The 22,473-nt window shown below is 66.0% G+C and overlaps 2 protein-coding genes across 4 annotated transcripts; one reads left to right on the top strand and one right to left on the bottom strand.

The window, feature by feature from the left end:
- Positions 1-1,481: 1,481 nt before the first annotated feature.
- SCAF1 (SR-related CTD associated factor 1) lies at positions 1,482-15,589 on the bottom strand. 3 transcript variants are annotated; one of them, XM_065571046.1, is made up of 11 exons: positions 15,480-15,589; positions 11,723-11,886; positions 10,574-10,643; positions 10,242-10,360; positions 7,509-7,639; positions 7,040-7,152; positions 3,534-6,470; positions 3,254-3,336; positions 2,457-2,729; positions 2,137-2,265; positions 1,482-2,045 (listed from the first exon to the last, which is right to left on the bottom strand). In XM_065571046.1, exons 2-11 carry the CDS (start codon positions 11,864-11,866, stop codon positions 1,869-1,871), a joined length of 4,176 nt encoding a protein of 1,391 aa, XP_065427118.1. In that variant the 5' UTR covers positions 11,867-11,886; positions 15,480-15,589; the 3' UTR covers positions 1,482-1,868. The 3 variants fall into 3 exon arrangements, with proteins under 3 accessions (XP_065427118.1, XP_065427117.1, XP_065427119.1); XM_065571045.1 differs by having other exon boundaries at positions 15,397-15,549; XM_065571047.1 differs by having other exon boundaries at positions 10,574-10,640; positions 15,397-15,549.
- A 3,345-nt stretch (positions 15,590-18,934) lies between these two features.
- Positions 18,935-22,467, top strand: RRAS (RAS related). The gene is given in 8 exon segments (XM_065571096.1): positions 18,935-19,195; positions 19,856-19,909; positions 19,911-19,944; positions 20,310-20,412; positions 20,636-20,744; positions 21,455-21,497; positions 21,500-21,572; positions 21,959-22,467. Coding segments are annotated over 8 exon segments (573 nt in total). The 5' UTR covers positions 18,935-19,093; the 3' UTR covers positions 22,014-22,467.
- The last annotated feature ends 6 nt before the right edge of the window (positions 22,468-22,473 follow it).

Below are 22,473 nucleotides of genomic sequence, written 5' to 3'. Positions count from 1 at the left end.
AGGCACATCTGCCCCCAATCCTAGGTGTCCCTGCACCCCCCCATTCAGCCCAATGCTGTCACCCCACTAGCTCCTGAACCCCCACCCATGTCCCTCCCAGTAGCCCTTCTGAAGCCCAGTTTGTGACACCCCCCCCAGTAGCCCCATGTGCCCCACACTGTCTGTGCAGAAAATCCGAGTTGTGCGCCAGGCATGAACGCTGCGCGTGCGAGCGCCGGCTGTGCTCTGGTAATGCAAACCCAAACCTGCATTTGCTTTTTCTTTTGCAACAGCATCGCGTTGCTGACTCACGTTGAGGCCGGGATCTGCCCCAGCTTCTTCTCCGCAGGGCCACTGCCAAGCCAGTTCCCCCCCGCTTCTGTATTGGTGCAGCGGGGTTTTGTTCCCTCAGCGCAGCACCTGACACTTGTCTCTGCTGAATTTCGGTTTGTCGGCTAGAGCCCAGTTCTCCCATTTATCAAGATCCCTCTGAACCGTAGCTCCATCCTCCAAGGTGTTGGCAACCTCCCAGTTTCGGGTCAGCAGCAGACTGGAGGCACCTGCCCTCGAGTCCCACAGCCGACGACCCCACTCCCTCATTCCATTCCTAGCCACTTGTTTAACCAATTCCGGATCCCGCATTTCTCCGGCTTCCTCGGCGGGTTGTCATGTGGGTCAAAGCCTTGCTAAAGTCCAGGTAGATGATGTCCACCGCGTTCCCCCAGCCACCGAAGCGGTTACCGCGCCAGAGACGGAAATCGAGCTGCCTTGGCAGGGTCGGTTCCTGGTGACTCCATGCTGGCTGCTGGCCATCAGCCCTTTGTCCTCCAGCCGTTCGCAAATTGAAGGTTTTCCCAGGGATCAAAGTCTGGCTGACTGGTCGAGTTCCCCGGCGCCTCCTTTTGCCCCTTTCTAAAGACGGGCACCGCGTTGGCCCTTCTCCAGGCTTCCGGGACTCTCCTGTCATCTGGGAGTTTGCCGTTATCACCACAGTGGCTCCGAGGTTTCTTTGCCCCCGGCCCCCCCGACTTGAATTCATTCCGATTGGTCCGAAGATCTCGGACTTGTCCCGCTCTGCGTCCCGTCCCCTGGGGTAACGTCGCTAGGAAGACGGGAGCGAAGCTGGCTGGGAGCAGCGTCGCTTTCCCATCATCTCCCGTTCCCAGCTCGGCTTCCCCCACGCCCCCAGCGTCGGAGGGCGCCCCTACCCGCTAGCTCCATGGGGACATGCCCCTCCCCCATTTGTCCGGGAACTGCTCTGGGGTGGGGCACGGGGGCTGGTTCTATGGGGACCCCTGGATGGGATGTGGCCCCTCTGGAGTGAGTGCGGGGGCTGATGTCTCCCCAGGGGGCAGCAGAGAGAACCTGCTCCAGGAAAGGGTGGGGTTTAGGGGGACTCCTTGTGCCTTGGCTGGGGGGCAGCCCCCAACCCTGCCCCCTAGTGCCAGCCCCCCAGACCTGGTATCACACGTGTCCCCCGCCCCAAGAAGAAAATCCAGAGGTAAGTGGCTAACGCAGTTTATGAAGAGACAGAAAGGGAGATACAGAGATGGGGGGCATCTGCACCAGGAGAGCTGGGGGTCGAGGGGGGCTGGATGAGAAGGTCCCCCCATTCCCCAGGGGGAGGAATCCAAATAAAAACATGCTAACATGAGTAAAATGGGCGAAGTCGGGGGGACAGCAGCCCACGCACAGGCCCCCCCCAGCCAGGCCCGCCCCCCCCTCCCCAAGTCCAGCCCAGCCATATGTACAGAATAAAACTGTTCCTGTTTAAAACCATTCAGAGTCTGGGGGGGCTGGGGGGAGGTCACGAGCGCCTCCCTTCCCTTTGCATAAGGGGGTCCGAGTTAGCTAGAGACGGAGATGGGGGGGTGGGCCCCCCGCCGGGCTCAGAGGGGGGGCATGGGTAGCGAGGCCTTGTCCAGCCCCCCCAGGTCCTTGGGGCCCCCCGGCTCCTCCTCCATGCGGCGGCCGTGTTTCCGGAAGTACTTGTAACGCTGAACGTACGCCCGTACCAGGTTGTTCACCTTCACCGGGTTGATTTCCCCGCTCCTGCTGTGGCAGATCTGGGGGGGGGACACGACACAACGGGCGTCAGTGAGGGTGGGGGGCACCAAGCCTCAGGCCCCCAGCCCCGCCGGTGCCCCGCCGCCCCACCTTGTGCACGGCTTTGCGCAGGATGTCCTTGTATTCCTCCTTGGTGATCTCCTTCTTCTGGTAGTAGGGCTTGATGGCCAGCTTCACCTCCTCCACCGCCCGCTCCTGCGTGTGCAGCTTCTTCAGGTACTGGGGGGGGGGGGAGCAGGGGTCAGCACACCGGGGAGGGGCCCCCCCATCTCACAGCCTGGGACAGACCCCCCCCCCCCACCACCACCACCATTGCTGCCAAGCTCACGACCTCCCCAGGGCATGGTGGGACCCTGCCCAGCCTTGGCCCCCTCCTCAGTGCTCAAACATCCCCCCACACACACACTAACCTTATCCGTGTCCCCGCGCCCGTCGGAGCTGGTGCTCCCGTCCCGCTTGCCCAGGTCGCTGCCGGAGCCGGTGCCGAAGAGCGTCCCGCTGCCAGCGCCCGCCGAGCCCGGGCCGAGGGGGCCAGGCAGCCCGGTGGGGGTCGGGGGGGTGGAGCTGCAGCCCACCAGGGGCAGGGAGCTGTGCAGCAGGTAAGGGGCGGCCGTGTGGGTGGGGGGCGGCGCGGGCGCCTGGGAGCCCGCCAAGGACGTGGAGGGTTTGGTGTGACTCAGGATCTAGGGGGAGAGAAGGTGATTAGTCTCAGCCGGGGGCCCCAGCACTGGGGTGGGGCAGCCAGGGACCCCTCGCCCGGTGCTAGGATGCGGCCCCTCCGGGGGGGCTGGGTAGCTGGGGTCCCCTTGCCCAATGTGGAGACGGGGCCTCTCTGGGGGGGGAGAGCGGGGGGGCTGGGTAGACAGGGATTGGGAGCAGACAATCCCCCATGTGGGCCTTCAGCCAGGACGCCGGGGTTCCCAGGCCAACTTTCGGCTCAGTGAGCAAATTGGTGTCATGACATGGCCGGGGAGAGCACCCCTTATTGAGCCCCGCCCCACTCCCTGCAGCACAGCGCCCCCTAGCATCACACAGGGGCACCGGGCCCAGCCCCGCCGGCCGGGGAGAGTGCCCCCTACTGTCCTGCCCCACTCCCTGCAGCACAGCGCCCCCTACTGCCCTGCCCCGCTCCCTGCAGCACAGCGCCCCATAGCGTCACACGGGGGCACCGGGCCCAGCCCTGCCGGCCGGGGAGAGCGCCCCCTACCTGGTTGGTGGCCTGGATCAGTTCATGGGCCTTGGCCCGGCTCGCGAGGTTGGCTTCCTCCATCTTGAAGAGCAGGGCGGTCACTGGGTGAGAGACGGCGGGGGGGGGAGGGGGGTGTCAGAGCTGGGGTGGCCCTCACCCCACTGCTTCCCCCACGACCCCCCATGCACTGGGGGACCCAACCCCCATGCCCTGCCTCCCCCATCCCGGCCGGGAGCTCCCCCTCCGCCCCCCACAACCCAGCCAGCCCCCTGGGAGCACCCCTCTCCCCGTCACCTACGTGCCAGGACGCCGCTCGTGGTGCAGTCCACACCCCCCTGCAAGTTCCAGGCCATGGGGGCCGGGGGCGGGGCGCGGGCGGGCTCCTCCTTGGGCTCGGAGAGGCTGTCGGCCTGGGGCTCGCCCGCCGGCGTCCTCTGCTGCTCGCCGGGCACAGGCACGGCCGCCTCCTCGGGCAGGAAGGAGACGTCGGGCGTCTTGCAGCTGCTGTCCACCGTCTGCGAGTCGGGGGTCAGTTCCTGTTCGGCCGGGGCGGGCGGCGGCTTGGGCGGGGGGCTGAGTGGGGAGCCGGAGCCCCCCGTCGGCTCTGGGGCGGGAGCGGGCGGGCTCCCGGCCCCCTGGCTGCAGCTATCCGCCTTTGACTTCTTCAGCCCCGTCTTGGCTTTCATCTTCTTCTTCTTCTTGGCCTCCGAGGGCCCCTTGGTCTTGGCCCCCGGCCCCTTGGCCTTCTTCAGCCCTGCCTTGGCCTTCAGCCCCTTGACCTTCTTGGCCTTCACGCCCGGCTCCTTGGCCGGCTCCGCCTTGGCGTCGGCCCCGGGCCCCTTCTCCTCCGGCTTGAGGAAGGGCGAGCGGCTCTCCTTGTCCCGGCTGAATTTGATGCCGATGGAGCCCCCTTCCTTGCCGGAGACCGTGGTGCTGCTGACGCCCTCGCGGATCAGCACCGCCACCTTGGACTGCAGCTTGACCTTGCGGCCCGAGCTGCCCGCCTTGCTGCTGTCCTTGTGCCCAGCCTTGGCTTTCCGGGGGGGCTTCTCCCGCTCCGGCCGCGACTTCTCCTTCTCCGCCTTGCCCGCCTCGGGCGCCGACCGGCCCGGCGCCTCCTTGAACCTCTTCTTGGACTTCTCGCGGGGCGCGGGGCGCTCCTCCGGGTACCCCCGCTTCCGCTCCTTCTCCTTGGGCGGCTTGGCCTCCTCCTCCAGCCGCTCCTTGCGGGGCGGCCCCCCTTCGCCCTTGCCGCCCAGGTGCCGGGGCCCCTCAGCGGGCTCGCGGTCTGAGAAGCAGCCCTCGAAGCTCAGCCCCTCCGAGTCGTAGAGCACCTCCCGCTTGGCTGGCTCCGGGGAGCCGTCCTGCCGGCTGACCGTGATGGTCCTCTTGATGGTGAACAGGTCGGTGTCGTTGAGGTCCTGGATGGAGGGCGGCACGACGGTGCGGGCGTCCCGCCGGCGCTCCTCTGCCTTGGGCTCCTCCAGGACGTGCACCTCGCGCTGCTTGTCGCGGGGCGGCCGCTTCTCCCGGGAACGGGAGCGCTGTTGCTTCTTCTTCTTCTTGCCGCTGCCGCCGTCCCGGTGCTTCTCCTTGTGCCGCGCCCGGCTCCCTGAGCGCGAGCGTCGGCCCCGCCGCCTCTCCCGCGACCGCCGGTGCCGCTCCGAGCCCATGGCTGACAGGCCGGTGCTGAGGGAGGGCGACCAGGAGCGGGAGCCGCGCCGGCGGGACCGAGAGCGGGAGCCGCGCCGGCGGGACCGGGAGCGCCGACGTTCCTTGGACTTCGAGCGCGACTTGGATTTCTTCTTGGGGGGCCAAGGGCCAGCGCGGGGCTCCTTGGCCTTGGGGGGCCGGCGCTCGCGGGAACGCTTGGCCTTCTTGCGGGAGCCGGAGCTGGAGCCCGAGTGCTTGGGGGAGTCGTGGCGGTACCGCTCACGGCGCTGCGTCAGGATCTTGCGCCGCAGGTCGGCAGCCGCCTTCCACCGGGGCTCAGGCTGGCTCTCGCCGAAGTCCCCCTCCTCGTCCGAGTCGGCGTGGAGAGACAGGAAGTCGTCCCCCTCCGCCACCCGCAGGGGGCGCTGCTCAGCCGGCCGGCACCGGCTGCGGAAGAGACGGATGGGGCTGTAGCGTTCGTCCTCCGGCTGCACGATCTCACCTTCCTCGATCTCCGAGTCGGCACCGGCCCAGTCCAGAGAGGAGCGCCGCCCGCCCCGGTGCCGGCCCGCCTTGGGGCCCTTCTCCCCCCGTGCCGGCGCCTTGGGGTTTCCGGCCGTCACCACCTCCAGCGACACCTTCCCCTCCAGCTTGGGGTTGGCCTCTGCCTCCGAGCGGCTCTTGCTGGCGAGGTCCACCACAAAGACGCGGCGACGCGGCTCTGGGGGCGGCTCGGGGGCCCCGTCCGATTGCTCCGAGGCATTCTCCTCCTCAGGCAGGGTGGAGTCGGCCCCAGCCGCCGGTTCCTTTTCAGGGCGCCGGCCACCGGCCACCGGGGCCTCGCTGGGCTCCGCCTCTTCCCGCCCCTTCTCCGAGCTGGGGAAGTCCTGACTCAAGCTGTTCTCGTCGTAAATGCCGGCCAGGGTCTCCGAGATGCGGCTGATGCTGTGGGACATGTCGGGCCGGGGGGCGGCCGCGTCGTCCTCGTCTTCCTCCTCCTCGTCTTCCTCCTCCTCGTCGGGGGAGGGGCTGCTGCGGGAGGAGCTGGGGTTGGACCCAGTGGGGTCGAAGGGGTCGTATTTCTGGTCCTGCTGCTTGCCGGGCGAGGCCGCGTAGCCGAAGTCTCCACCGGGGTTGTCCTCGTCCGTGGGGTGGAAGGGATCATAAATATCCAAGTCTGGCGAGCGCAGGGGGCAGAGGTTGCTGTCCCCGCCCCCGGGGGGCGCCGCCTGCTGGGAGGAGGAGGATGACGACGAGGAGGAGCAGGACGAGGAGGAAGACGAGCTGGAATCGGCCTTTTCCAGGGCGCTGGCGGGGGGCGGCTGGGAGCGCTGGGCCTCCGGGTCCCTGCCTGCTGGGGCCTGGGGCCGCTGCTGCCCGTTGGAGACCCCCGTGCCGGTGCCCAGGGCCACCGCCCAGCGGCCGGGGACGCGCCGAGTCCTGCCCGTGCCGGGGAGCGGGGCTGCGCCCCCACGAGTCCTGTGTGGCCACTTAAGGTCCAGGGGGCCGGAAGGCGGGGCCAGGGCAACGGGGAGGCTGCCGGCTCCTCTCCAGCGCAGGGCCGAGGGGCTGGGCAGGGAGACTGCAGGGAAATGCAAAGAGGAGGGATGGGGGTGGCAATGGGACCAGCCTGGTACCCCCCCCCCCACCACCACCAATCATCTCGCATGCTCCTAGAGGGGACAGGCCCCATGTCCCATTCCCTGCCCCCCGGAGCCAGCCAGTCCCCGCCCTGGGGTTGGATGGGAGACGGCGCCTCCTGGAGGGGACAGGCCCCATGTCCTGTTCCCTGTCCCCCAGAGCCAGCCAGTCCCCGCCCTGGGGTTGGATGGGAGACGGCGCCCCCTAGAGGGGACAGGCCCCATGTCCTGTTCCCTGTCCCCCAGAGCCAGCCAGTCCCCGCCCTGGGGCCGGGTGGGAGCCGGCGCCCCCTAGAGGGGACAGGCCCCATGTCCTGTTCCCTGTCCCCCAGAGCCAGCCAGTCCCCGCCCTGGGGCCGGGTGGGAGATGGCGCCTCCTAGAGGGGACAGGCCCCGTGCCCCATTCCCCGACCCCCTGAGCCAGCCAGTCCCCGCCCTGGGGCCGGGTGGGAGCCAGCGCCTCCTAGAGGGGACAGGCCCCATGGCCTGTCCTCCCCACCCCCGTCCCTACCTGATTTGTGCACTCTCCAGGCCCGCTCTCTCCTGAAGATGCCGGACGCAGCAGCCACGTCCCCCAGCCGCACCTCGGCCACCAGCTCCACCTCGTCCGGCTCCGTGTCCCCGCTGCCAGGAGGAGGAGAGGCCGGTCAAAGCTGGAGGGGGGCTTTGCACACCGCCCTGAGGGCTGGGGGGGGGCCCCTCCCCTTATGGGGCTCTGTAACGTGACTGGGCCTCTGCTGAGACCAGCAAATTCATGTCATCCACAACCCCTCCCCATTCCGGTCACACACCAGAGAGAGACCTCGGCCCCCCACCCCCACGCCTTAGCCCCTCTGACAGTCCCTTTCTCCAACCACGAGCCCCCCACTCCCCTCCCACAGCCAGGGATGGAACCCAGGAGTCCGGGATCCCAGCTCCCCCGCTGTGACCCCATTCCTCAGATGTCCCCCCCAGCTGGGGTGCAGGGGACCTGCCCTTACCAGATGCCCGGGGGCCCCAGGAGCCCCTCGTCTCCCAGGAGGAGCCGGGTCTGCATGGAGGCGGCACACGACCTCTGCAGGAACTGCAGGGCCCCCGCCAGGCCGGAGAACAGGCCCAGGGCCTCGGGGACCTGGGGAGAAGATGACAGAGGTTGGGCAGGGCCAGCGGGGGGCGCCCCCTCTCCCCCACCACAGCCCCCAGGGTTGCCCCTTTGCAGCGGCTTCCCAGGCCATGGCTCCCAGCATGCACAGCACCCCACCACTGGGATGGGAAAGAGCAGTGCATGCTGGGACCCGGATCCACACGCATGGAGCTGAGGGAGCAGTGCATGCTGGGACCTGGATTCGCAGGCATGGAGCTGAGGGAGCAGTGCATGCTGGGAGCTGGATTCACAGGCATGGAGCTGAGGGAGCAGTGCATGCTGGGACCCGGATCCACAGGCATGGAGCTGAGGGAGCAGTGCATGCTGGGACCCGGATCCACAGACAGGGAGCTGAGGGAGCAGTGCATGCTGGGACCTGTCTCCACACGCATGGAGCTGAGGGAGCAGTGCATGCTGGGAGCTGGATTCGCAGACATGGAGCTGAGGGAGCAGTGCATGCTGGGAGCTGGATTCGCAGACAGGGAGCTCAGGGAGCAGTGCATGCTGGGACCTGTCTCCACACGCATGGAGCTGAGGGAGCAGTGCATGCTGGGTGCATGGAGCTGAGGGAGCAGTGCATGCTGGGAGCTGGATTCGCACACATGGAGCTAAGGGAGCAGTGCATGCTGGGACCTGGATTCGCAGACATGGAGCTGAGGGAGCAGTGCATGCTGGGACCTGGATTCGCAGACATGGAGCTGAGGGAGCAGTGCATGCTGGGACCTGTCTCCACACGCATGGAGCTGAGGGAGCAGTGCATGCTGAGAGCTGGATTCGCAGACATGGAGCTAAGGGAGCAGTGCATGCTGGGACCTGGATTCGCAGACATGGAGCTGAGGGAGCAGTGCATGCTGGGAGCTGGATTCGCAGACAGGGAGCTGAAGGAGCAGTGCATGCTGGGACCTGTCTCCACACGCATGGAGCTGAGGGAGCAGTGCATGCTGGGTGCATGGAGCTGAGGGCGCAGTGCATGCTGGGACCTGTCTCCACACGCATGGCGCTGAGGGAGCAGTGCATGCTGGGACCTGTCTCCACACGCATGGAGCTGAGGGAGCAGTGCATGCTGGGTGCATGGAGCTGAGGGCGCAGTGCATGCTGGGACCTGTCTCCACACGCATGGCGCTGAGGGAGCAGTGCATGCTGGGACCTGTCTCCACACGCATGGAGCTGAGGGAGCAGTGCATGCTGGGACCTGGATTCGCAGACATGGAGCTGAGGGAGCAGTGCATGCTGGGACCTGGATTCGCACACATGGAGCTGAAGGAGCAGGGCATGCTGGGACCTGGATCCGCACGCATGGAGCTGAGGGCGCAGTGCATGCTGGGACCTGGATCCGCACGCATGGAGCTGAGGGCGCAGTGCATGCTGGGACCCGGATCCACAGGCATGGAGCTGAGGGAGCAGTGCATGCTGGGTGCACGGAGCTGAGGGAGCAGTGCATGCTGGGAGCTGGATTCGCAGACATGGAGCTGAGGGAGCAGTGCATGCTGGGAGCTGGATTCGCAGACAGGGAGCTGAAGGAGCAGTGCATGCTGGGACCTGTCTCCACACGCATGGAGCTGAGGGAGCAGTGCATGCTGGGAGCTGGATTCGCAGACAGGGAGCTGAAGGAGCAGTGCATGCTGGGACCTGTCTCCACACGCATGGAGCTGAGGGAGCAGTGCATGCTGGGAGCTGGATCCGCACGCATGGAGCTGAGGGAGCAGTGCATGCTGGGACCTGGATCCGCACGCATGGAGCTGAGGGAGCAGTGCATGCTGGGACCTGGATCCGCACGCATGGAGCTGAGGGAGCAGTGCATGCTGGGACCCGGATCCGCACGCATGGAGCTGAGGGAGCAGTGCATGCTGGGACCCGGATCCACACGCATGGAGCTGAGGGAGCAGTGCATGCTGGGACCTGGATCCGCACGCATGGAGCTGAGGGAGCAGTGCATGCTGGGTGCATGGAGCTGAGGGAGCAGTGCATGCTGGGACCCGGATTCGCACACATGGAGCTGAGGGAGCAGTGCATGCTGGGTGCATGGAGCTGAGGGCGCAGTGCATGCTGGGACCTGGATTCGGAGGCATGGAGCTGAGGGAGCAGTGCATGTTGGGACCCGGATCCACACACATGGAGCTGAGGGAGCAGTGCATGCTGGGTGCATGGAGCTGAGGGAGCAGTGCATGCTGGGACCCGGATTCGCACACATGGAGCTGAGGGAGCAGTGCATGCTGGGTGCATGGAGCTGAGGGCGCAGTGCATGCTGGGACCTGGATTCGGAGGCATGGAGCTGAGGGAGCAGTGCATGTTGGGACCCGGATCCACACACATGGAGCTGAGGGAGCAGTGCATGCTGGGTGCATGGAGCTGAGGGAGCAGTGCATGCTGGGACCCGGATTCGCACACATGGAGCTGAGGGAGCAGTGCATGCTGGGTGCACGGAGCTGAGGGAGCAGTGCATGCTGGGACCCGGATATACACACATGGAGCTGAGGGAGCAGTGCATGCTGGGACCCACAGTTCCCAGCGGCTGGCACACTGAGCACAAGGGCGGCTGGCGCCCCTAGTTCCCACGTGCTGGGGGTTCAGGCTGATCAGGGTCACTCACGGTGCTGCTCCGGTCACATGTGCCCATGGGGTCCCCGGTGCCCCCCTTGCCACTGCCAGATCCAACCGCCCGGGGGTTCCGGCACCATTTCTTCCGGCTCATCTTCTTCCTCTCCGCATCTGCAACAGGGACAGAGGGTCGGCCCCGCTGCTCTCGGGCCCGTGGCCGGGGGTGCCCCTGTCCCATACCCCGGGGGTGCAGATGGGGAAGCCATTAGGTCTGGCTCACAAAGGGGGCAGAGGCTGGGTGTCCCAGATTCAGGGCTGGACCCGATCCCCGGCTGCGAGGTTGGTTGTCCCCGGGCCCCCACCCCGCCGTGTCCTGGTCCATACCTTTCTCGCCAGCCTGGCCCGGCCGCTCGCTCTGGAAGCTGCCGCTCACCACCTGCTGCAAGGCCTTCTGCTGAGAGAGGGGGTCGGTTAGCCGGGGCTCTCCAGCCAACCCCCAAAGCGCGTCCCAAGCTGGGCTGGGAACACCGGACGGGCTGTCCCCTGGCCCAGCCTCCACCCACTGGAGGCGCCCCAGGCAAGGAACGCCCAGCGCAAAGGGAGGTACCAGGATCACCCCAAAATGGGACCCCACCTCAGCAGAAGTGGAGCGGAGCAGTGCATGCTGGGACCCGTAGTTCCCAGGCCCCACACACTGAGGGCGAGGGAGCAGTGCATGCTGGGATCTGCAGTCCCCAGGGCCTTCCAGACACTGAGTACAAGGGAGCAGTAGATGCTGGGACCCATAGTCCCCACACACTGAGGGCGAGGGAGCAGTGCATGCTGGGACCAGTAGTTCCCAGGCCCCACACACTGAGCGCGAGGGAGCAGTGCATGCTGGGACCCACATTTCCCAGGCCCCACACACTGAGGGCGAGGGAGCAGTGCATGCTGGGACCCGCAGTTCCCAGGCCCCACACACTGAGCGCGAGGGAGCAGTGCATGCTGGGACCCGCAGTCCCCAGGCCCCACACACTGAGCGCGAGGGAGCAGTGCATGCTGGGACCCGCAGTTCCCAGGCCCCACACACTGAGCGCGAGAGAGCAGTGCATGCTGGGACCCGCAGTTCCCAGGCCCCACACACTGAGCGCGAGAGAGCAGTGCATGCTGGGACCCGCAGTTCCCAGGCCCCACACACTGAGCGCGAGAGAGCAGTGCATGCTGGGACCCGCAGTTCCCAGGCCCCACACACTGAGGGCGAGGGAGCAGTGCATGCTGGGACCCATAGTTCCCAGGCCCCACACACTGAGCGCGAGAGAGCAGTGCATGCTGGGACCCGCAGTTCCCAGGCCCCACACACTGAGGGCGAGGGAGCAGTGCATGCTGGGACCCGCAGTTTCCAGGCCCCACACACTGAGCGCGAGGCAGCAGAGCATGCTGGGACCCATAGTTCCCCCACCACATCCCATCCAGCAACAGTTGTGTCCCCCAGATGCGGCTGCACCATGCCAGGCCCCTGGAACTGGGTGGGCAGCACAGAGCCATGGATCTTACCAGCACGATGACTTGTCCAGTGCACAGAGCACCCGGCTGACGCGGCTCCCTGTCCGGGGGGGCATCGCTTGGCCGCCCCTGCTCCTCACTGCCCCCCACTGGATCCTCTGGTGCCGGGGGAGGTGGATTCTCCTCCTCTTCCATGGCCGCGGGCGGAGAGGATCCTACGAACAGGGAAGGTGAGCGAGGTCATGGGCTACCACCACCACCAGCAATGCAGCCACTGTGCCCAGCTTGGCTCCCAGCCCCCCTGCTCTAACCACTAGACCCCACTCCCCTCCCAGAGCCAGGGAGAGAACTCAGGAGTCCTGGCTCCCAGCTCCTCCCAATGCTGCCCTTGGGTCCTCTTCTAACGGCAGAAGAGCTTATCCGGGCTAGGGGCATCCATCCTACAGCCAAGCACCACCTCTTCAATCCCAACCCGTAGCCCCAGATTAGGGCAGCGCCCCCCAGAGAGGAAAGGGCCCGTTTCTCCCCCATGCCAGGACATGTCTCTGCCCCAGTACGGGCTGAAGCTGTGAGCTCAACAGGGAAAATAGAGCCACAGGGTCCCCTCTGACCTGGGCGCCCCATCATGGCCCCCCCCCCCCTTTGCTGTGTGGCTGAGTGAGAGGCGTGGGGGGGACGGACAGAGACAGCCACTGGCCTTTGTGCACCAGCTCAACTCAGCAGCCTGCCCTAGGGTGTGGGGGAGGGCGTGGCTTCATTCCCCTGCCCGGAGAGGGGGGCAGACCATCACCCCCGCTTCCCAGCCACCCCAGCAATTCCCCTCCCTTTCCAACCCGCACCCACTCCCTTAGCCCTGTCCCTCCTTCCTCCCTCATCTCCTCCAGCCCCCCACTCCCCTCCCCCAGATTAATGACCCCATCATTAGCCGCCCCATTATCCCGTCTTCCTTCTCCTTCCCCCATTGGCCTCCAATCCCCATCCCTAGGTTCATCTCCCCCCCGCCCCATTAACCCCAGCCCCCCCTTGTCACACCCCCACCCTGGCTGGTCCCACATTAACCCCTTCACCTCCACAGCCCCTGCTTGGAACCCCCTATCCCATCCCATCCTGCCCCCCATGTTGTATCCACCCCCCATATAACCCCTCCCCCCACACCTCCTTCCTGCCCCCACCCATGCCCCCTATAATCTCCTCCCCTATGCTGCACTCCATCCCCTTTCTACATCCCACGCTGTACCCACAACCCCCAAGGCCCCCACAGCCCCTCTCCCACACAGTGTCTCGTCGTCTCCACCTACAGCACACCCCCTCTCCTTCCCACCCCCCCACACTGCCCCCCTTCCCATTCCCTTGCTATATCCACCCCCACATCCAAGGCCCCATATAATCCCCTCCCCTTCCTGCCCCCATGCTGTATCCACAACCACCATGCTCCCTATAACATCCTCCCCCACACTGTACCCCCTCCTCTCCACCTACACTGCACCCCTTACATACCCCCACATAACCCCTCCCCCCCGCTGCCCCCTTCCCTTTCCCATGCTATATCCACAACCACCCCCAAGGCCCCCCTACAACCTTCTCCCCTTCCCACTCCCATGCTATATCCACCCCCACATATATAACCCCCTCCCCCGACACTGCACTCCCTTTCCATCCCAACTATATCCACCACTACCCCCATACAAACATACAACCCCTCTCCCCCACACCGCACCCCCACTATATCCACCCCCATTCCCCCATATAACCCCCTCCCCCAATACCCCCACTATATCCACTACCCCCTTCCTGACCCCCACTATATCCAGCACCCCATACAACCCCCTTCCCCATACCGCACCCCCCGAGAGCGCCATACAACCCCCTCGTCCCTTTCCCGACCCCCCCACTATATCCACTACCCCCTTCCTGACCCCCATTCTATCCAGCCCCCCATACAACCCCCTCCCCCATACCATCCCCCCCAGAGCTCCATGTAACCCCCTCCCCCCACACCCACTATATCCAGCCCCCCATACAACCCCCTTCCCCATACCGCACCCCCCAGAGCCCCATGTAACCCCTCCCCCCACACACCCACTATATCCAGCACCCCATACAACCCCCTCCCCCATACTGCACCCCCAGAGCCCCATGTAACCCCTCCTCCCACACCCCCACTATATCCAGCCCCCCCATACAGCCCCCTCCCCCATACCGCAGCCCCGAGAGCCCCATACAACCCCCTTGTCCCTTTCCCAACCCCCCCACTATAGCCACTACCCCCTTCCTGACCCCCATTCTATCCAGCACCCCATACAACCCCCTTCCCCATACCGCACCCCCCAGAGCCCCATGTAACTCCTCCCCCCACACCCCCACTATATCCAGCACCCCATACAACCCCCTTCCCCATACCGCACCCCCCAGAGCCCCATGTAACTCCTCCCCCCACACCCCCACTATATCCAGCACCCCATACAACCCCCTCCCCCATACTGCACCCCCAGAGCCCCATATAACCCCTCCCCCCACACCCCCACTATATGCAGCACCCCATACAACCCCGTTCCCCATACCGCACCCCTCAGAGCCCCATATAACCTCCTCCCCCGACACCCCCACTCTATCCAGCACCCCATACAACCCCCTCCCCATACCGCACCCCCGAGAGCCCCATACAACCCCCTTGTCCCTTTCCCGACCCCCCCACTATATCCACTACCCCCTTCCTGACCCCCACTATATCCAGCCCCCCATACAACCACCTTCCCCCATACCGCACCCCCCAGAGCCCCATGTAACCCCCTCCCCCCACACCCCCACTCTACCCAGCCCCCCATACAACCCCCTCCCCCATACCGTCCCCCCCAGAGCCCCATGTAACCCCCTCCCCCCACACCCTCACTCTACCCAGCCCCCCATACAACCCCCTCCCCCATACCGCCCCCCCAGAGCCCCATGTAACCCCCTCCCCCCACACCCCCACTATATCCAGCCCCCCCATACAACCCCCTCCCCCATACCGCACCCCCAGAGCCCCATATAACCCCTCCCCCCACACCCCCACTATATCCAGCCCCCATACAACCCCCTTCCCCATACCGCACCCCCCGAGAGCGCCATACAACCCCCTCGTCCCTTTCTCGACCCCCCCACTATATCCACTACCCCCTTCCTGACCCCCACTCTATCCAGCCCCCCATACAACCCCCTCCCCCATACCATCCCCCCCAGAGCTCCATGTAACCCCTCCCCCCCACACCCCACTCTACCCAGCCCCCCATACAACCCCCTCCCCCATACCATCCCCCCCAGAGCTCCATGTAACCCCTCCCCCCCACACCCCCACTGTATCCAGCCCCCCATACAACCCCCTCCCCCATACCGCCCCCCCAGAGCTCCATGTAACCCCTCCCCCCCACACCCCACTCTACCCAGCCCCCCATACAACCCCCTCCCCCATACCATCCCCCCCAGAGCTCCATGTAACCCCTCCCCCCCACACCCCCACTGTATCCAGCCCCCCATACAACCCCCTCCCCCATACCGCCCCCCCAGAGCTCCATGTAACCCCTCCCCCCCACACCCCCACTCTACCCAGCCCCCCATACAACCCCCTCCCCCATACCGCCCCCCCAGAGCCCCATGTAACCCCTCCCCCCACACCCCCACTCTACCCAGCCCCCCATACAACCCCCTCCCCCATGTAACCCCCGCTACATCCCCCGCCCCCCGGTTACCTGCGCGCGCGGGGCCCGGCCCCTCCCCTAGGACAATGGGCGCCGCTGCCCCGGCCCGGCCGCCGCGGCCGCCGCCATCTTACCCCGCTCCCCGCTCGGCTCCGGCTCCGGCTCGGCCGCTGCGGCGCCGCGGGGGCCGATGGGAGATGGAGTCCGCCGCCCCTGGCGGGAGGGGGAGGGGAACTACCGCTCCCGGCATGCCCCGCGGCCCGCCCGCCGCCCAGGCCGCGCCCCCGCCGCGCGGGGCATGCCGGGAGGTGTAGTCCGGATCCCCCCACCATGACTCAGGGGCCCGGCGCCTGCCTTTCCCATCATGCTCCGCGGCCGCCCGCCGCGCCGGGCGCTTCCCCTCCCCCGCCCGCTCCCCGCGGGGCGGGACTACGTGTCCCAGAGAGCTCCGCGCCGCCCTGCCGCGGGGCAGCCTGGGAGAGACGGGGCTGAGCGGCGGCGGGGGAACCGATCCCACCATGCCTTGCGGGAGCGCCCGGTGCTTCATGGGAGTGGTAGTTTTAGCGGTTGTGGCGTCCGAGAGTCCGTGTCGAACCGCGACGTCATTGTAGCGTCGTGACGTCACATTGCCATGGCACAGCGCTGTGACATCATCCCCAAGGCACTGTTGTGATGTCATCCCATCCCACCATTGCGTCATCCGTGGTCACATCATCCCCTGGGTCTCCGCCCCCTGATGTCATCACCCCCCCGCCCACTGCGACATCATCTTCCCGAGATACTGCTGTGATGTCACCCCCCACTCCATGACATCATCCCCTGGGATTCCACCTCCTCATGTCATCGCCCCCCCACCAACTATGACATCATCTTCCTGAGATACTGCTGTGATGTCACCCCCCCACTCCATGACATCATTCCCTGGGATTCCACCTCCTCATGTCATCACCCCCCTGCCCACTGCAACATCATCTTCCCGAGACACTCCTGTGATGTCACCCCCCCACTCCATGACATCATCCCCTGGGACTCCGCCCCCTAATGTCATCACCCCCCTGCCAACTATGACATCATCTTCCCGAGACACTGCTGTGATGTCACCCCCCACTCCATGACATCATCCCCTGGGATTCCATCTCCTCATGTCATTGCCCCCCCCGCCCACTGCGACATCATCTTCCCGAGACACTCCTGTGATGTCACCCCCCACTCCATGACATCATCCGCTGGGACTCCGCCCCCGAATGTCATCACCCCCCCCTTGCCACACTAGGACATCATCCTCCCAAGACCCTAGTGTGATGGCATCCCCAACATTATGACATCATCTCACAGTGACATCCGCCCACCATGGTACATGCCCATAGGGGCTTGGTTTTATGAGATCATCACACTGTGACCTCACCCCGTGACATCATCACGATGTCAACAACATATCTTGTGACTTTGCACCGATCCTCACACCTTTGCACCACCCCCTTGTGATGTCACACCCTGAGGTCATCCCAGCGTGACGCTATCCCCCAAGTCCTCAGGCTGTGACAAGCCCTCGTCACCCCCCCAAAACAGCATCATCCCACCAGGGCATCTCTGGCCTGCGCTCTGCAGTGGGGGGACGGCACGAGGGAGGGAGGGATGGACGGTAGAGGGTGCAGATGGGGATGGGGGGCTGGAGAATGCCAGGTGCAGATGGGGGGGCTGGATAACCACAAAGCCCAGACTGCCCCTGCCCGTGTCATGCAGGCCCCTCCTGGCCCCTCCATGGAGTTTGGCTAAAGCAGCCACCCAAGGGGCTGCGGCCCGGAGCGCAGGAGAACCCGGCCCCTCACGGGGATGGACGGAGCGTGGGACTTTGTCTACCTTTAGCATCCAGCCCCCGGTCCCTGGGACTCCAGGTCACCCGCCCCCCCACTGTGGGTCCCAACACCCCCCCCTTGGGAGTGCTGGGGCCAAAGGAGGAGCAGCAGGTTCCTAGCCCCGTTACTGTTCCCCCCACACTCCAGGAGACCCCATGGGAGACGTATCACTGGGAGGGGGAGCCCAGGAGAAAGAGGGGGTGCAGGTCAGGTGTGGGCATCCCCCCCAAAATGGGGACTCAGCAGCAGCTGGGAGGGGGGAGAGAGGCAGGTCTGGCGGGCAGGGATGACGGAGCCAGGGAGGGGCTGGGGGAGGGATTAATGCTCCCAGCTTGTCCCGGCTCCCATGGGGGCTCGGTGATGTGGGGGTCCTGGATTGGGGGGGAATCAGAGAGATGGGGGACCAGGGGTTACCTACCCACACCCACTCCAGCCACCCCCATCCCCCTGGTTATAACAGGCCTGCACCTCCACTGGTGCCAGGGTGTGAATCCACCCCCACCCCCCCAAAACCTCCCAGGCTCCTGTAGCCCCAAACTCCAGCCCCCTCCGCTCCCAACCTGAATGCCCCAAACCCCAGCCTCATCCAGTCCCAGTCCCCCCACACCCCAAGCCTCAGACCCCCCAAACTCAGCCCGAAAAGCCCCAAGCCTCTTCTGTGGGAAACCCTCTAACCACAGCCCCCCACAGCCCTGAATCCCATTTTCCTTGGGGGATTGAAGCAGGACTCCTGGGTTCCATCCCCAGCTCTGTGAGGGGAGTGGGGTCTAGTGGTTAGAGCAGGGGGGCTGGGAGCCAGGACTCCTGGGTTCTCTCCCTGGCTCTGGGAGGGGAGTGGGGTCTAGCAGCTAGAATGGGGGTGGGCTGGGAGCCAGGACTCCTGGGTTCCATCCCTGGCTCTGGGAGAGGAGTGGGGTCTACTGGCTAGAGTAGGGGGGGGCTGGGAGCCAGGACTCCTGGGTTCCATCCCCAGCTAGGGGGGTGGGGGAGGTTAGGAGCCAGGACACCTGGGTTCTACTCTCCCCCAGGCTCCTTTTTGGCCCTATTGTGGGGGTTCCCCCTGACCAAGGCCCCACAGTACTTGGACGGGGTCCCTGACTCCAACCTGACCCTCCCCCCCCACCTCTGGGACTGCGGGGGTAGAGGAATGGGCAGACAGTTTCCCACCCAGCCCCTCAACAGCGCTGTCCGGCTGCCCCTGCCCCTCCCCCTCCAGGCTCCGGAAAGGGGAGGGCTGTGGGGGGGGGGGAGGCGGTGCCCGGAGTGGGAGGGGGGAACTGAGTCGACTTCCTCAACACACCATATGAAAGGAATGTAGTGAGGTCATGCCCCCCCCCCCCTCCCCAGCTCCGCTGGGTCCTTGTGCCTGGGCTGTAACCCCCCCCCCCCTGCACAGGGCTATGGGGGGCGATCTGGATGGGGGGCGGTGATGCAGAAGGGGAAAGAGGGACAGTCCCACAAGGACAGAACCCAGGCGTCCTGGCTCCCAGCCTCCCCTTACCCACTAGACCCCACTCCCCCCCCCCAGAGTTGGGGATGGAACCCAGGAGTCCTGGCTCCCAGCCCGGGGTTTAGAGGAGTGTGTGTGTGGGGTGGGAGGGGCGGCTGCTACCCCCCCCTTCCATCTCGCCCGCGCGCCATATAGGGAAGTGGATTTTTGTGAATCGCCCGGCGCCTCATGACTATGCGAGTGCCTAATTAGCATAGATTAGCATAACACAGGACCCCGCCCAGGTCTGGAGAGGGGGTAGCCGGACCGGGCGCGGGGGGGGGAGACTAGCCAGCCATATTCTGGGGACTCCAGCGCATCGCCGGGCCGGACGCGGAGGGGCGGGGTGGGGGGTCCCCCCAAGAGTTGAAAACTCCCCCCCAGGGGGCGCAGCCCCCCAGACATGGCCCCCAAAGAGCCGGGGGCGCCCCAGGAGAAATACAAGCTAGTGGTGGTGGGAGGGGGCGGCGTGGGGAAGAGCGCCCTGACCATCCAGTTCATTCAGGTAAGGGGGGCCCCGGGGCGGCATGGGGGGCCCCCCGCCGGGACCCCCCCCCCTTTCCGGGGCGGCAAAGTTTCCTCCCTGGAAAAGTTCAGGCTGTGGGGGGTCCTGGCTCAGGGGGGCAGGAGGGGGGGCTGAGTGGGGGGACGGGGGTGGCCTAGAGGTGGGGGTGCCCGGCCTGCGAGGGGGGAGCGCGTCTGGGGAGGGCAGGGAGCGGGGGGGGGGGAGGAAATTCCTATTTCCTCTCCCTCCCCCGCCGCCCGGGGGAGCGCAGCAGGAATTTGGGGCCTGGAGCGAGGGAGCCGCCCCACCCCTCCCGCTGCCCGGGACAGGCCTGGGGGGGATGGGGGGGGCGGCGGCGGAGGGGGGGGGCAGGAGCAGCCGCTTGTTCCACGTTCCACCAAATCTTCTCTTCTCAAGAACTGGATGGGGGGGGGGGGCTGGGAGCCCGGACTCCTGGGTTCTGTCCCTGGCTCTGGGAGGGAGAGGGGGCTAGTGGTTAGAGCGGGGGGGGGGGGCTGGCAGCCAGGACTCCTGGGTTCTCTCCACAGCTCTCAGAGCTCAGTAGGGTCCAGTGGTCATAGCCGGGGGGGGGGGGGGGAGAAGATCCCGGACGCCTGGGTTCTAATAGGGGCTGTAACCCCCCCCTTCCCCCTCCCCCAGTCGTACTTTGTCTCGGACTATGACCCCACAATCGAGGACTCCTATACGAAGATTTTGCACCATCGATGGGACCGCGACCCGGCTGGACAGTGAGTGTGTCGCGGGGGGGGGGGGGGGAGGAGGGGCTGGCTTGCGCCCCACTTCGGGGGAGCCCTGCCCCAGCTAGAGCAGAGGGGCCTCACCCAGGGACCCACCTGCCCTGCTATGGGGGAGGCTGCAGAGGTGGGAGGAAGTTCTATGGGTGGGCAACAGGGGGGAGGAGCTGGGAGACAGGACTCCTGGGTTCTCTCCCTGGCTCTGGGAGGGGAGTGGGATCTAGTGGTTAGAGCAGGGGGGGGCTGGAGCCAGGACTCCTGGGTTCTCTCCCCAGCTAGGGGACAGGAGGGATAGGAGCCCTGACCCTCAGGATGTGGGAAAGTTAACCCCCCCGCCGCCCTCCATCTCTCCCCCACAGTCCTGGACACGGCCGGGCAGGAGGAGTTCGGGGCCATGCGGGAGCAGTACATGCGGACGGGGGAGGGGTTCCTGCTCATCTACGCCATCAATGACCGCGGCAGGTAAGGCCCCCCCCGACACTGAGACCCCCCCCCCCACTACGGCAGCCACCCTGTACCCCGCCCATGAGATCCCCCCCACCTCTACCCCGGCGGCCTGGCCAGGACAGCCCCCCACCCTCAGATCCCTGCTGCCCAATCACACCCTCCTGGGCCCCTCCCACCGGCGAGGACCCCCCCCTCCAGCAGCCCCCCCCCATCCGCTCTCCATCTCGTCCCCCTGCAGCTTCACCGAGATCAGCAAGTTCCACACCCAGATCCTGCGGGTCAAAGACCGGGACGACTTTCCCATGATCCTCGTGGGCAACAAGGCCGACCTGGACCTGCAGCGCCAGGTGAGAGGGGGCGGGGCCAGAGGGGTCTCTGGGCTCCGCCCACGCTGGGGTGTCCTGATGGGGCCCCAGGGCCACTGGGCTCGAGCCATGGTGGGCCATCTTGGAGGGTACCCAGACAGGAAGTGCCGCCCCATGGGCCACTCGCGCTCTGTCGGTGGCCATCTTGGACGGTGCCCAGACAGGAAGTGCCGCCCCATGGACCACTCGCGCTCTGTCGGCGGCCATCTTGGACGGTGCCCCAGACAGGAAGTGCCGCCCCATGGACCACTCGCGCTGTCGGCGGCCATCTTGGACGGTGCCCAGACAGGATGTGCTGACCCGTGGGCCACTCGTGCTGTGTCAGCGGCCATCTTGGAGGGTGCCCAGACAGGAAGTACCGCCCCATGGGCCACTCGTGCTCTGTCGGCAGCCATCTGGTGGAGGGTGCCCAGACAGGAAGTACCGCCCCATGGGCCACTCGCGCTCTGTCGGCGGCCATCTTGAACGGTGCCCAGACAGGAAGTACCGCCCCATGGGCCACTCGCGCTGTCGGCGGCCATCTTGGAGGGTGCTCCAGACAGGAAATGCTGCTGTCTCTCATGGCATGGGCTTTCTGAAGCCCGGATGCCTGGGTCCCCCGACTGCCCTGGGGCTTTGAGAGGTGCCCAGCTTGTCCCCCGCTCCCACCAGTCGAATGGATTGAGGATCTGCTTGTAATCCTCCCCCTCCAGGTGCCCAAGGAGGAGGCGCTGGCCTTCGCCCAGGAGAATCGCATCCCTACATGGAAGCCTCGGCCAAGATCCGCCTCAACGTAGACGAGTCCTTCCATGAGGTCGTCCGAGCCATCAGGTATGGGGGGGCGGCTCTGACCAAGGCACCCCATAAAATAGGGGAGTGCGCGCTGCAGGATGTCTCGCCAGGGAGACCCACACTGTGCGTGATATTTCCCCCAAGGGTTGTCCCCCCGCCATGGGGGTAGATTCCTACCAAACTTCCTGTGAGATCCCTCCAAACAGGGCTTCAGTCCCCCCTGACGCCCCCCCTTAACTCTCAGTGAATTGCCTGGGGAACCATCAGCCCCCCCCCAATGGGGCATGTCCCCCATTGTGGTAACATGGGGTTTGACTCCCTCAGGGATACCCCCAAAACAGCACTTCCCCTCCCAGTACCCCAGAAGGGGCACCGCCCCCAGTTTGGGCTCCGTTCATAAGTGTCTCCCCCCTTCTTTCTTGCAGGAGGTTCCAGGAGCTGGAGACCCCCCCTTGCTCCTACTGTGCACCCCCCAACTAAGAGTCCAATGGCTGCCCCTGCTGCATTCTGTGATGGGGGCCCCCCCACAATCTTGGCCCCCCCAACACTCACCCAGCTGTGCAAGATGGGGAGAGGGGCAGTATAGTCCATCAGTGTTTGTACATATCTATAAATAGGGGAGACAGAGGATGGGGAGCCCAAGTGATATTTTGGGGGACATAGAAAGGGGGTGGTTCCCCCCCTGGTCTGTAGGGGTTGGGCAGTGGTCACCTGCATTATGGGGTCAGGGGGTAGCAGCTCCCCTCAAAGATGTGGGGTGGCAGGGTGGGAGCCCCATGACAGACAGCTTGTGGCTGGAGAGTTTGTGGGGTCTCAGTCCAAGTGCCCCCCCATGGGCACTTTGCCCCCCACCATTGTACGGGGGTGGGGGCACCAAGCCAGGCCCCATTTCAGTTGGGGAAAGGAGAAATGTGAGACTCCCATTAAGGTACCATGGGTG

The sequence above is a fragment of the Chrysemys picta genome, chromosome 17 (assembly GCF_011386835.1).
Source record: "Chrysemys picta bellii isolate R12L10 chromosome 17, ASM1138683v2, whole genome shotgun sequence".
Taxonomy (NCBI): domain Eukaryota; kingdom Metazoa; phylum Chordata; order Testudines; family Emydidae; genus Chrysemys; species Chrysemys picta.
This window is presented reverse-complemented; position numbering and strand designations above follow the sequence as displayed.